This window comes from Thalassophryne amazonica, chromosome 5, assembly GCF_902500255.1.
Source record: "Thalassophryne amazonica chromosome 5, fThaAma1.1, whole genome shotgun sequence".
Classification (NCBI taxonomy): Eukaryota; Metazoa; Chordata; class Actinopteri; order Batrachoidiformes; family Batrachoididae; genus Thalassophryne; species Thalassophryne amazonica.
This window is the reverse complement of record NC_047107.1, coordinates 116,152,785-116,167,526: the sequence shown is the minus strand read 5'-3', so window position 1 is coordinate 116,167,526 and position 14,742 is coordinate 116,152,785. Positions and strand designations below refer to the sequence as shown.

The following is a 14,742-nucleotide window of genomic DNA, read 5'->3' as shown; positions in this document are numbered from 1 at the left end:
CCTGGTTCTGCTGGAGGTTTCTTCCTGTTAAAAGGGAGTTTTTCCTTCCCACTGTAGCCAAGTGCTTGCTCACAGGGGGTCGTTTTGACCGTTGGGGTTTTACATCATTATTGTATGGCCTTGCCTTACAATATAAAGCGCCTTGGGGCAACTGTTTGTTGTGATTTGGCGCTATATAAAAAAAAAATTGATTGAAATTGAATTGATTGTGTTTATTTTATGTAAACGTGAGAATCATAGGCTGTCTCTCTGTTATTTTCAATGGGAGCTGCTGTGAGCTACAGTCGCTTCCTGTTCATGTCGTTCTGGAGGAAAGTGAAGTTTGCTCTTTAACGTCTTGATTATTGTTCTTTACAACACTGTTTGTCCTCTTTGTTCGAGACTAATATATATAATATGTCTGAAATTCGGTTTGCGTTTATTAAATTCCACACAGATTAAACGTAACAGACACAGATTGTTATAATTGTTGTCAGAGTTCTCCTTTGTCTACAGAGGATGGAGCAGTTTCTTCTTAAAGCAGCTCTTCTCTGTTTTGCAGAGGATAGAACTACACATCAGCTATGAAACATTTAACAGGTAGGTGCTCAACTGATTTTAAGTTTTATAAATATTTGTAGCTGTTCAATTTTATTTACCACGTTATCGGTCTAAAAATTAACAGACAAAAATTTATCGTAAGATAATTAGTCCGATAATATAATGGTTTTTAAAGTTATCTAAAAAGATAATCTGATAATGAAACCATTATCTTCGATAATTATCGGTTATCAGATTATCGTAACTGTGCCCACCACTGGTTAATACAGTACGACAGAATGAATGAAAAACTGGAAAGTCACACAGGTGAGATTGTGCTGAAAAAAATGACACCAAACAAGGCCAGGTAAGCACTTTTTAAATGTAAATTATAAAAGGTAAAACCCAGAGTAGTCAAAAATAGCCAATTATACCCTGGACTCCAGAGGGTTATGGTGGTGATTCCTGTTCGTGTTGTGCCAGGCTAAACCGATGATATGATTTGGGTAGCAATGTGCTTAAGTGGCTTATCTCGCAACTGTTGGTGACTTGACAACTGCACCAAAAAATGATAGTGCTCGGGATGACAAATTGCCCCAAATTTTGTCCTTGCTGTCCAACCCTGCCGACTGAAACATTGGTGCTTTACCATCCAGAATTGGGACAGCAAAGCTTAAGAGGAGTGTCACTCTACAGCCCTTGTCTGAACATCTAGTGTGGGCTAAATGACCTCTAGCTGATGTCTCTGCTGTGGGGAGTACAGTAGCCATTGAACCCACTCAATCCAAGTCCAGACCTGCATAAATTTTAGTGAGAAGGGTAGTCACTTCCTTATGGGGAAACGTCTGGGTCCCAGTCAAAGTAGTGAACCCAACTGAAAAGCCACTAACCCTTAAGAGAAATGCTAAGATTGTTGATGTGTCCTCCTGCCTCTCTGTGCAGGACTTACCTGAGCCTGATCACATCCAATCCAGTACGCACAGAGCTCAGTACCCACGTCAAGATCTGTGGAGGAGATATCCTGTATATTGAGTGACATGGGCTTGCAGGATCTAGACCTCTCATCATGTGAAGTCTCCCCAGGGTGAAAAGATAAACTGTTGCAGATTATTGAGCAGTATGAATCCATCTCCAGGCATAAAATGGACTGTGGTGAGGCAAAAGATTTTGTCCACAGAATTTGTCTAGTGGATGACAAACCCTTCACATTTCCATACAGGAGAGTTCCACCCTGCCACTATGACAAACTTCGGACTGCACTGACTGAAATGGAGGAATTGGGAATCATTCACAAATCTCAGAGTGAATTTTCATCTCCCCTTGTCCTTGTGACAAGGGGAAATGGTGATCTTTGCATTTGCAATGACTTCCGGTGGTTGAATGCGTGGACAGTGAAAGATGTGCATCTGTTGCCTCATCAGTCAGACGCCCTGGCTGCCCTTGGTGGCAGTGTGGTCTTCTTGACCATGGACCTCACATTGGGATTCTACAATGTCAGCTTGCACGAGGATGACAGAAGATACACAGCATTCTCTTCCCCATTCAGCCTTCATGAATACAGCAGAATGCCCCAGGCCTAACAAACAGCCAAGCCACTTTCATGCAAATGATGATCTCCATCTTCAGCAGAATGCCCCAGGCCTAACAAACAGCCAAGCCACTTTCATGCAAATGATGATCTCCATCTTCAGCAGAATGCCCCAGGCCTAACAAACAGCCAAGCCACTTTCATGCAAATGATGATCTCCATCTTCAGCAGAATGCCCCAAGCCTAACAAACAGCCAAGCCACTTTCATGCAAATGATGATCTCCATCTTCAGCAACCAGAACTTTACCAGCCTCTTATGTTACCTGGATGACCTCATGGTCTTTACTCCATCTGAGCATGTTGCACTTGAGCGTCTACAGATGGGATTCTCCCACCTTGCCGCCAATTTGAAGCTCTCCCCTAAAAAGTGTCACTTTCTTTGCAGATCTGTCAAGTTCCTGGGGCACATCATTTGTGAGGATGGTGTCAAAACGGACCCCAACAAGGTGCAGGCTATCAGTGATGTGCAGGAAGTGGATTTGATGGAGGCTGATAAGATAAAACCATGTGCTAAGAAAATCAGATCCTTCCTGGGGATGGTCCTCTACTAGTATCACTTTACTGAGCGATGTTCAGCTTTGGCTAAGCCGCTGTTCCACCTTGTGGCTGAGCCTCCGACAAAAGGCGAGAGAGCTAGGGGCCGAAATCATAATTCAAGAAAGGCAATGTAAAATTGTCCATAAATGACTGGACTGAGTGCAGAGCAGCATTCAAAGCTTTGAAACATGAGCTTGTGCACAGTGTTGCATTAGCACACCCAGATTTTAATGCATTGTTCATCCTCACTGTTGATGCTTCCTTTGATGGTCTTGGAGCCATCCTCTCGCGGTTGCCTCCCAATGGAAAGATTGCCAGGCCAGTTGCAGTTGCTAGCTAGACACTCTCACATTCCCAACTGAACTATCCAGCACACTGCTTGGCATTTCTTGCTCTGAAATGGGCAGTCTGTGACAAATTCATTCATTGGCTTAAGGGGCACTGTTTTACCGTCTGGACGGACAATAATGCCTTGGCATACATCCTGACAAAGCCCAGGTTGGATGCATGTGAACAAAGATGGGTGTCAAAGCTTGCACCGTACAGTTTTGATCTGAAATATGTCCCCGGTGCAAAGAATGTGGTTGCCGATGCATTGAGCAGATAGCCTTTTGTCCAGTCGTGTCAGCCATTGGTGACTGTGCCCTATGCTGCATTGCTGCAACATGTGAATGGTGCACTGGAAAGTACAGTTTAAGATGCATTCAGGTGCACCACAAATTGCCAACTGGTTGTTGATAGGTCAGAAGAGGAAGCTGTTGTCACTCCACCTCTCTCTCCAGGCTCTCTCTCTTCACAGGATGTCCTTGCTGTGTTGGATGCACACGACTCTGGAGGTGGCAGTCTAGTGAGTGGTGCTGAACCATCTGCCCTTCACCTTCCAAGTATTGATCACTGTACATATCTGCCAAGGAGTGAAATGGTGAATCTGCAGGAACAGGATGGAGTCCTGAGCAGAGTTATTTTCTACCTCCAACATCGCAGGAGGCCCACCAAGACATACTTCTGCAATAGTGTATTTATAGTATATGTACTCCAGGTCTACGTACATTACTAGATAGTTTACTAAACTGCAAAAGTAGCAACTACTAACCTACAGCTGTTGACTGTTGCAGAGTTGCACTCAAAGGGTACCCTGTACACTTGCTTCATGCTAAGACTGTTGCTTTGGAAGACACCGTCAGTAGTTGACAGAGGCGCTGCTGATTCCATCAAAGTTGACATAATGCTGGATTTGAAGGACCACAACCACAGTAAGAGCTTCTTGTTGCTGGGAGAAAAAAACAGCAGTCCTTCCACCCTTATGTAGGCGTCTTTCAATTCTACCAATGGGAAAATGCACTTAGAAACATATACAGCCAGTAAAAATAGTATTGTCATGAACATGACAGTACTACTTACAGTACTATATATTGCGTACTGTTTGTATGTCAAATGTTGTACAGCAAGAAACAATGACCTGTTCTCTACTGTGAATGTCCTGGACACAGAGAATCTGCTCAAACTGTGTTGGATCTTTGTCCTGATTCCCTCATCGTCATCCCATGATCAAGGACATGGTGTACAATAGTTGCCTGAATATCATCAGTAATGATTGTTCTTGGTCTTCCTCGGCCTCTTCCTTGTCCTCTTCCTCCTTGTCCATCACTTCTCACACGAATTCTTCCTCCTCTACCTTTCTATTTTTCTGTCTGTAGTAGACGGATGCACATGTGCCACCTGTGCACTCTGAACTGACTTTTATCCTGTTCAATTTGTCTGATCATACCATTTGAAGCATTTGTTCAGTTGTAAGTTGTTGTGTGTTGGAGTTGTGGCCACATTTTGCTGTCTGTGTTTACAAGTTTGTAACACAAGTGTGAAATGTGTTTAAGGTTTAGCAAATAAAGATTGTATGAGTTTTGCAAATTATGTACCTGAACGTTGTTGAAGGTTTGGCCAACAGTGTGTTTGATTCAAACAATGACTTTGGGCCACTGAGAATTTGGTTTGTAGAATGGGGTTTAGTATTTTAGCAACTAAAAAAACTGTAACAAATGCTACAGCAGGGTGGTTTCTGGGACAACTGTTTGTGTAGATATTCTGTTATTTGGACAGTTTCATGTTAGTTCTTGTGATGAGCTTGTTAAAGTTACCCTTCTTAAAGATGTGTCCAGAAGTGACACATCTGTGAAAATTACAATGAAACATGTTGCACCATGAGTAGGGTTGGGTATCGAGAACCGGTTCTTTTCAGGTATTGTTAAGAAATTATTCGATCCACCGATATCAATAGCCTTTTTGCTTAACGATTCCCTTATCAGTCCTCCAGAGCGGCCGTTGTTTTTGAGGGTGTTTATCAGGAAAATGATCATTTCTCAATGTTGATTACAGACCCTGCAGCAGCTCTGTAATCAACCACTACTGCAGCGTGACTCCACTTTGAAGCGTGAACCAATGAAGCAGTGCTTTGATCCACTGGCTCGTTGGTTCTTTGATTTGCTGCTCTTCAGAAGAGGAAAGTGAACTTCTTAACCCCTCTCAGAGCCATTAAAATATGTCAATTGTGAGTCACTTTTGTGTGGATTAAAGTCACTAACTGGGACTCTTGTCTTGTTGCAGTCAAGAAACGAGAATCGTCCTCCGTTCCGTTGGCACAGCTCCAAATGCTGCGCAGCTCTCTGCCAAGACAGAGAACGGTCAGAATTAATAACTTCAAAACGAATTGCTGCTTTAAATAAAATGACACCTCTTTCCAAATGCTGAAATACAGACAATAAACTACAGTCGACTAAAATGTTTCTTTCCTCCCAAAATGAGATGTCCTGCATTCTTTATGAATTACATCCTGACGTGCAGCACAGCTCATATATATGGAAAGACATTCATGCCAATAATGTCTGAAAGGAAATGCTTTTGACAAAAACTGCAGATTTTGTTTATTTCTATTTATGTCCAGAGATCAAGGATCCACCATGTAGAGTTTATTATGTTCAGAGTTTTAGGATCCAGTACACAGAAAATTCACAAGAGGTATCGATAATGGAATCGGATTGATAAGCGGAATCAATAATGGTATCGATATCGATAAAATCTTATCAGTACCCATCCCTAACAACTGAATTTTCCTGAACAGTGGTTGGGTTCACAGTTATTGTGCACTTGCCATCACCGATATGTTTTATTGTTGTTTTTGTTATCCAAAGGCTTGCCATGATAAGTCCATGTTTTCGGCAGAACCATCTGCACACAAATGGTGTGTGATTTATAGCGGTTTTTGCTTGCAGATGTGCGTATGAATGGTTTAATAAGTCTGATTTTTTTTTTCTTTACACTATTTTTGTCTATTGTGTCAGTAGCATGTCCCAAGCATAGGGTCGATCCTTTGAGTCTGGTCTGCTTGAGGTTTCTCCTTTTTTCCTCCGTTGTTCTTTACCACTGTCACCTGTGTTCTTGCTCTGGGGGTTAGTAAAGTTAGACCTTAATTGTGTGAAGCGCCTTGAGGCAACTTTGTTGTGATTTGGCGCTATATAAATCAAAATAAATTGAAATACTTTTACCATTTTTATCTCTGAAAAGTAAACTTTAATGATGGAGTTCAAAGTTTTATTGTTTGCAGATTCTAAACTGTTGATGTCTTCAAATTTTGACTTTTTTAATGAGGTGGAAATTGCTTATTTTCACTTCTGTCTTGTTCTTGGCTTCTCACTTCTTTGGTTAGAAAACAGTTGACAGCACTAAAATGTTTTACAACTAAAGTGCTGAAATATGGAAATTTGAAAGAAGGGGAGATGAAATTTCTTTCCAGATTGATGGGTTTAGCAGTATCGCTCAACATCAGTTATGAATTATTTGATCAATGGTGTTACTCTTCTCACATCACGGTGGCTTGAATGAACACATCTGTTTACAGATTTGAAAATGCTTCGGGTCTCAAAATGGGTTCAGTAGAACGACAGAACTCCTCTACTTTGACTGGCAAAATGCTCATAGTGTTGTATGGCTGGGGGGGCCTGGCTGCCTTTTTGTTTGTCTTTTGTCCTGTCTTTTGTTTTTCCTTCCAGGTGGCTTGCATTTGGGACTGAGTGGCTGTGTAGCTGAGTTTATCAGGACCTCACCCTGATCACCTGAGGCTGATCACCTGCGGCTCGTCAGGACTCACAGCTGTGGTGCATCTACAATGGATTGGAACATGGTGGCATTTAAGACTGGAGTACACAGTGTGTATTTGCCAGAGACTCGACCTTGTGACCAGACGGGTGAGATCGTCGTCTCGGGAGCCATCTCATCATCAGTGGAAGCAGAGAACGTCCAGGTTTGATGCATGGTCTGTGAAAGAGGAGGGGGTGAGGTCTCACGCTCGTCAGCACACTTCCTGAGGTACGTTAGATTTTGTGACTAACATTTATACAGTCAGTAAATGTGGTGTCCCTCACACCTTATTATATTGAGCTGTATGTTGGTCGTGTAATCAGCTTCCTCTGCAGTGGAGTTTTGTGAACTGGATGTTCTATGCCTGCAGGGTGGGAAGCTGATTAGTAATTAAGCCAGGAAGTGTTTGCTGTTTGTGCACCTTTGAGTGGTCTCTCTGTGTGTTGAGTGTGGACTCACATAATGATTTCTTCTTTCACAGACTCGGTTTGTCGCGGCCACCTGGGGGGTGTCGGCGGGGTCCTTGGGTCCGAACTGGTTCTGGCTCCGGACCGTTTTGTGCTGCTGGGAGCACACCGCAAATCCGCCACGCCAGACTGCGCACTTATTTGTTTGTATTTTTTCACATCACTGTTATGTTTATTAAACTCCGTTATCCTTTGTACCGTGCTCTGCTTATTTTATACTGGGTCCTTCAAACGCTGGTCGGTTCTCCAGGCTGCGTCCGACACATAACAGTAGTCTCTGGCCAAACATCACGGACCCAGCGGTAGCAGAGACGGTAACGCGCCGGGAAGGCGGCAGCAGACGTTCAGAAGTTATCAGGATCAGTTGCGGGTGCTCTCCGCCCGGATGGTGCGCGTTGGAGAACCCATTACTGAATACTGACTTGAGCGCTCATGCAGCCGTGTTTGCTGTGTATGTGCCTTATCCGTGGGTCGTGGTGGAGTGTGACTGGCGACGGCTTCGCATCACACTTCGACCGGATAAGAGGTTTGAACGGGAGCTGCAGGAGTGGGTCTGTAATGGGTGAACGCGCACGGCGGAGCTCTGTGGCACGGGTCGCGGTGCTTCCTGTGTTACAGTCGTAGCCCCGTTTCCTCGGGTAATGATAGCTACTGCGTCTGTTGTGTCAGCTCCGGTGTTATTTAGTTGAATCACATTTTTGGTTGTGTGTTGCTCACAGCTGCTCACAGGAAAAGCAGCATGAATTATTTTCTGTCACCAAAGGGGGTTTTTCATTTTTTAGCACACCGCAAATCCGCCACGCCAGACTGCGCACTTATTTGTTTGTATTTTTTCACATCACTGTTATGTTTATTAAACTCCGTTATCCTTTGTACCGTGCTCTGCTTATTTTATACTGGGTCCTTCAAACGCTGGTCGGTTCTCCGGGCTGCGTCCGACACATAACACAGAGGATTTTGGCAGTAACATCTGTCCTGTCTTGTGATTGACAGGTGTGTTGGTGGTTAACGTGACATGGAGAAAGAGAACTTATGTGGGAACGCTGTTAGACTGCACCAAACATGACTGGGCTCCTCCAAGGTAAGACTGAGCACTGCCATCTTTATTTATTATGTCAGACAGTCTACATACAGATGTACAACCCCAATTCCATTGAAGTTGGGACGTTGTGTAAAATGTAAATAAAAACAGAATACAATGATTTGCAAATCTCCATTTGTACATCCCACTGAACGTGTAATTGAGCGTGGAGCCAAACTCCTCCATGGCCACGCCCCATTTAACCCTTTACCTACTGAGGCTATAAATGGACGATTGGTTATAATTTTTTTATTATAGCAATAAAATTAAGAAATAATGTTCTATGTTTGTGTGCTTTGGTACCCTTTTCCAAGAGTACCTGAATTTCAATTATATTACACCTGATTAACTATTTATACACATTATTTGTAAGTTTTAGCATTTAAAATGAGAAAAAACACAAAAACGAACTTGATTTTTTTTCAGTTTTTTAGTGAAAAATGATTATGTAAAGGAAGTTTGGATTTCACATTTTTAACAGGAAGCTGTAAGTGTTTACAATCAAAATAATTAATTTTGTGTGTCTAGAACTCAGAAACAGTGCAGAAACAGTGCAAAAGTAAACATTTTACAAGGCAAAAATATGCAAAAAGTATTTTAAAATTATACAATATGAATAAATCAATAAAGTGTCCAACTATATACAAATATATAACCAAGAATCAAAATTAGATCTAAACTACATCAGTCAGTGTGGTACTGTTTGTAACAGTTTCTGTTTGGCTGAAGACAGAGGCCAATTTTACAAAGTTTGCACATCCAGCAGGTTGACCTCTTGCAAACCTTGCAAGAACGCTGCCCCTTTGTGGATCGCTGGCAAGTTGGGTTTCCACTGCTTGTTGGCACCGGGCAGTGGCTTGTGGCTGATGGAGCCATCACATCCACACAAACACGCACACACACCTTCACAAATGACACTAACACCCTGCCTTTTCCTCAAAAATTACTACTTTTATGTTTGCTGTCTGTCTCTGTACTTTTCTGTCACTTTTGCGCTCTTTTTCATACTTTTCCCTCGTTTCAAAAGTCACCGAACGCACTTTACCGTAATATATGCAACATATAGCATACTGTTGGAAAGCACTGGTTCTTGGCTTGCTGTCAGTGTTGAAAGTTTTCAGATTGAGGGCTTAGATTCAGCGGCGCACTAGTGTGAAACGTCCGTGTATTTCCTCTGCGTTATGACGTCACAGGCTTACGTTTACTGTAATACACAATATATCATTGGAAAGCCCTTGGTGTTAGCTTAACAATGCACTTTGAATCATTCAGATCGGACAAACTATGGCGGAGTTACGGTAAAAACAATACGCATATGGAAAATATGGCATGGGCGCCATCGCTGTAGATAAAGGGCTAAATATGTAATTTTATGTAAATATGCCCTTTGAGCAGGGATTGCCCACGATGTCATATCAGACAACATGAACACAGAAAAGGAAATTATACAACCCCAATTCCAATGAAGTTGGAACTTTGTGTAAAATGTAAATAAAAACAGAATACAATGATTTGCAAATCCTCTTCAACCTATATTCAATTGAATACACCACAAAGACAAGATATTTAATGTTCAAATTGATAAACTTTATTGTTTTTTTGCAAATATTTGCTCATTTTGAAATGGATGTTTGCAACACGTTTCAAAAAAGCTGGGACAGTGGTATGTTTACCACTGTGTTACATCACCTTTCCTTCTAACAACACTAAATAAGTTTGGGAACTGAGGACACTCATGATTGGGTATAAAAGGAGCATCCCCAAAAGTCTCAGTCGTTCACAAGCAAAAATGGGGCGAAGATCACCACTTTGTGAACAACTGCATGAAAAAATAGTCCAACAGTTTAAGAACAATGTTTCTCAATGTTCAATTGCAAGGAATTTAGGAATTCCATCATCTACAGTCCATAATATAATCAGAAGATTCAGAGAATCTGGAGAACTTTCTACATGTAAGTGGCAAGGGCGAAAACCAACATTGAATGCCCGTGACCTTCGATCCCTCAGGCGGCACTGCATTAAAAACAGACATCATTGTGTAAAGGATCTTACCGCGTGGGCTCAGGAACACTTCAGAAAACCACTGTCAGTTAACACAGTACATCGCTACATCTACAAGTGCAAATTAAAACTTTACCATGCAAAGTGAAAGCCATACGTCAACAACATTCAGAAACACCGCCGCCTTCTCTGGGCCCGAGCTCATTTGAAATGGACAGACGCAAAGTGGAAAAGTGTGCTGTGGTCTGATGAGTCCACATTTCAAATTGTTTTTGGAAATCATGGACGTCATGTCCTCTGGACAAAAGAGGAAAATGACCATCCAGATTGTTACCAGCGCTAAGTTCAAAAGAACCATTTGTGATGATATGGGGGTGTGTTAGGGCCCATGGCATGGGCAACTTACACATCTGTGATGGCACCATCAATGCTGAAAGGTACATCCAGGTTTTGGAGCAACACATGCTGCCATCCAAGCAACGTCTTTTTCAGGGACATCCCTGCTTATTTCAGCAAGACAATGGCAAGCAACAGCGTGGCTTCGTAGTAAAAGAGTGCGGGTACTAGACTGGCCTGCCTGCAGTCCAGACCTGTGGCCCATTGAAAATGTGTGGTGCATTATGAAGCGCAAAATACAACAACGGAGACTCCGGACTGTTGAACAACTGAAGTCGTACATCAAGCAAGAATGGGAAAGAATTCCACCCACAAATCTTCAGCAATTAGTGTCCTCAGTTTCCAAATGCTTATTGAGTGTTGACAGAAGGAAAGGTGATGTAAGACAGTGGATTTGCAAATCATTGTATTATGTTTTTATTTGCATTTTACACAACGTCCCAACTTCATTGGAATTGGGGTTGTACTTCTAATGGCGAAGTCCAGGAAGTCACCAAAAACCTGAAACTTGATCTTGATCCAGGACAGTTTCAAACCCAGATATTCAGATGCCTCTCATTTTCTCAAGTCTTCCAATCAGGGTATCCATTGATTCCACAAAGTTCAGTGTCATCCGTGACATCAAGGGCTGTCAACCTTTCCTCTCCAACAAAAGCACCTAAGTCACTGGGTTTCTGCAACCCCACCCAGCCCATGCAAACACAAAAGAATGATGGAGCCAGTACCCATCCTTGATGAATGCCACTCTTCACCTGTAAAAACACTGTCTCTGTCTCCACTCCATAAGCACTCACATTACCTGTGTTTATAGGCTGATCATGATGGCCAGCAACTTCTGAGGGATCCCACAAACTCTTAGGATGTCCCAGACAGCAACTAGATCAACTGAATTGAATGCTTTGTGAAAATCAAAATAGACTACAAAGAAGCATGTCACACTAGCAATCCAGTCGATTGTTGATTCCTTGGGCATGAAGCTAGACTGTTCCAGTCAATGGAAATGAATCCTATCTAATCATATAGGCAACAGTTTGTCCCACAGCAGCCTGCACTCAAGGATCTTGAAATGGAACAATATCTCCACCTGATGGATATTTACCATTAATCCAGGTACAATATTGTTGTAGTTGAGAATAGTCCTTGCAAGAGACCATTCCCAGGGTATAAACACAAACAAAATACAGTGTGACAGAGCAACAATTAAAAAATAAAATATTTAAAACTTAAATTATAATTTATAGGCACGCACACATGCATACACACACAAAATTGAAAATGACATGATCTCTGAAAATGAGTTTTGTGTTACATTTTGTTGTAATAATATACAATACTACCGTATTGCCTGTGGGGATCCATGGACTCTAGATTGAGTAGTGTTTATAAAATAGGTAGCTAACATTTTTCAAGGGTGGTAATAAATTAAGCAAAGCTTGTATCATGAGCAGTGTTGGGGAAAGTAACTTTGGAAAGTTACTTCATTAGTTAATCTATACAGTTATATTTTACAGTTACTTCTTACATTTACTTCATTAGCAGCTGCGGACACCTTGTCGGCAGCTGCTGAATGTAATTAATAAAGTTACTCATAATCTAATTTGGTTATTTTAAGATTTAGTACTCAGAAAAGTAACTATTAGTTACTTTGCTGATTAGTTACTTTTCTGATTGCTCAATCTTACGAGTAACCAAGTTAAATTACTCGTTACCTTATTAGTTACATTAGTTATTAGTTGCAAGTTTTCTGCAGATTCTAATAAAGTAATTGCATAAAGCTGCTAATGAAGTAACTGCATAAAGCACCTGTATAAAGCAACTAAAAAAGTAACTAAAAAAGTAACTTGTCAAAGTTACTTTCCACAACACTGATCATGAGTTGGAATGGCATGTGAGTCCAGAATGTTTTTAGAATGTTAGATCTCAACAATTTTTAGAATATGAAATCATTTCTTTTATTTCCTGTTAATTGTGTCATTTTTAATGTTAATTTACAGTTTTAATGTATTTATAAATTGTTTAGGCTCTTGTTATCATATACACACTATTATTATTATTATTACTAGTTCTATTTTGTCATTTGATTTTTTCATTTTTGTATTTTTAACATATTTACAATTATATTATGTACTTACATTTTTGTATTTTTAACATATTTACAATTATATTATGTACTTACATTTTACCTTTTGTCTGACTTAGTGCTTAGCTCAGATAAGATAATTATAGTGGGCGATTTTAACATCCACACAGATGCTGAGAATGACAGCCTCAACACTGCATTTAATCTATTATTAGACTGTATTGGCTTTGCTCAAAAAGTAAATGAGTCCACCCACCACTTTAATCATATCTTAGATCTTGTTCTGACTTATGGTATGGAAATAGAAGACTTAACAGTATTCCCTGAAAACTCCCTTCTGTCTGATCATTTCTTAATAACATTTACATTTACTCTGATGGACTACCCAGCAGTGGGGAATAAGTTTCATTACACTAGAAGTCTTTCAGAAAGCGCTGTAACTAGGTTTAAGGATATGATTCCTTCTTTATGTTCTCTAATGCCATATACCAACACAGTGCAGAGTAGCTACCTAAACTCTGTAAGTGAGATAGAGTATCTCGTCAATAGTTTTACTTCCTCATTGAAGACAACTTTGGATGCTGTACCTCCTCTAAAAAAGAGAGCTTTAAATCAGAAGTGCCTGACTCCGTGGTATAACTCACAAACTCGTAGCTTAAAGCAGATAACCCGTAAGTTGGAGAGGAAATGGCGTCTCACTAATTTAGAAGATCTTCACTTAGCCTGGAAAAAGAGTCTGTTGCTCTATAAAAAAGCCCTCCGTAAAGCTAGGACATCTTTCTACTCATCACTAATTGAAGAAAATAAGAACAACCCCAGGTTTCTTTTCAGCACTGTAGCCAGGCTGACAAAGAGTCAGAGCTCTATTGAGCTGAGTATTCCATTAACTTTAACTAGTAATGACTTCATGACTTTCTTTGCTAACAAAATTTTAACTATTAGAGAAAGAATTACTCATAACCATCCCAAAGACGTATCGTTATCTTTGGCTGCTTTCAGTGATGCCGGTATTTGGTTAGACTCTTTCTCTCCGATTGTTCTGTCTGAGTTATTTTCATTAGTTACTTCATCCAAACCATCAACATGTTTATTAGACCCCATTCCTACCAGGCTGCTCAAGGAAGCCCTACCATTATTTAATGCTTCGATCTTAAATATGATCAATCTATCTTTGTTAGTTGGCTATGTACCACAGGCTTTTAAGGTGGCAGTAATTAAACCATTACTTAAAAAGCCATCACTTGACCCAGCTATCTTAGCTAATTATAGGCCAATCTCCAACCTTCCTTTTCTCTCAAAAATTCTTGAAAGGGTAGTTGTAAAACAGCTAACTGATCATCTGCAGTGGAATGGTCTATTTGAAGAGTTTCTGTTGGGAAGGTGTCGTAGCACGGACCCACAACAGGGGGCGCAAATGAACGGACAATGAGTAAGCCAAAAGGTAACAATTTAATGTTGTGATATTACACAACGAAACGTGTCTTAATGTTCACAGTCAATAAACACCAGGTGACGTGTGGGCAGGCTCGAAGATAGAAGACGCCCGACGAGAGAGAAGCCGCGTCCCACACGGCCTCCACCACCAACGGCCTGAAGAACACCGGAGCCGCCAAGTCCCGAGTCCCCAGGTGGCCTCTGTCTTCGGCTGTCGACCCTGGTACTGCTGGCAGAAAACAGAAAGATAATGTGTGAGTGTGAGTCCGCACACTCAGTAATTAACAGTCCAGACACCGTTAGGAGGGAGCACCTCCACCTCCAAATCACACACACTCGTGCAGCTCCTGATCAACCACTTGTCTGGGACGGGGTGCGAGGTGAAGCCGTCACTGTCACACCAAAACGCCAATCCTCCAGACAAGGAAACACTTCAGGAAAACGGCTGCAACAGAAGTTCAGTTGGTTACACAATGTGTCAGTCAGCAGAGAAATTACCTTAGTACT

The 14,742-nt window shown here is 41.3% G+C and overlaps 1 protein-coding gene across 1 annotated transcript in view; it reads left to right on the top strand.

Annotated features, from left to right (window-relative positions):
* The window catches only part of znf608 (zinc finger protein 608), a 224,206-nt gene that overhangs the window by 176,780 nt on the left and 32,684 nt on the right, over nt 1-14,742 (top strand). Inside the window, exon 3 of the mRNA XM_034171157.1 lies at nt 8,237-8,324. Within this exon, the coding sequence (XP_034027048.1) occupies nt 8,237-8,324 (88 nt within the window). The remainder of the gene's footprint in view (nt 1-8,236; nt 8,325-14,742) is intronic.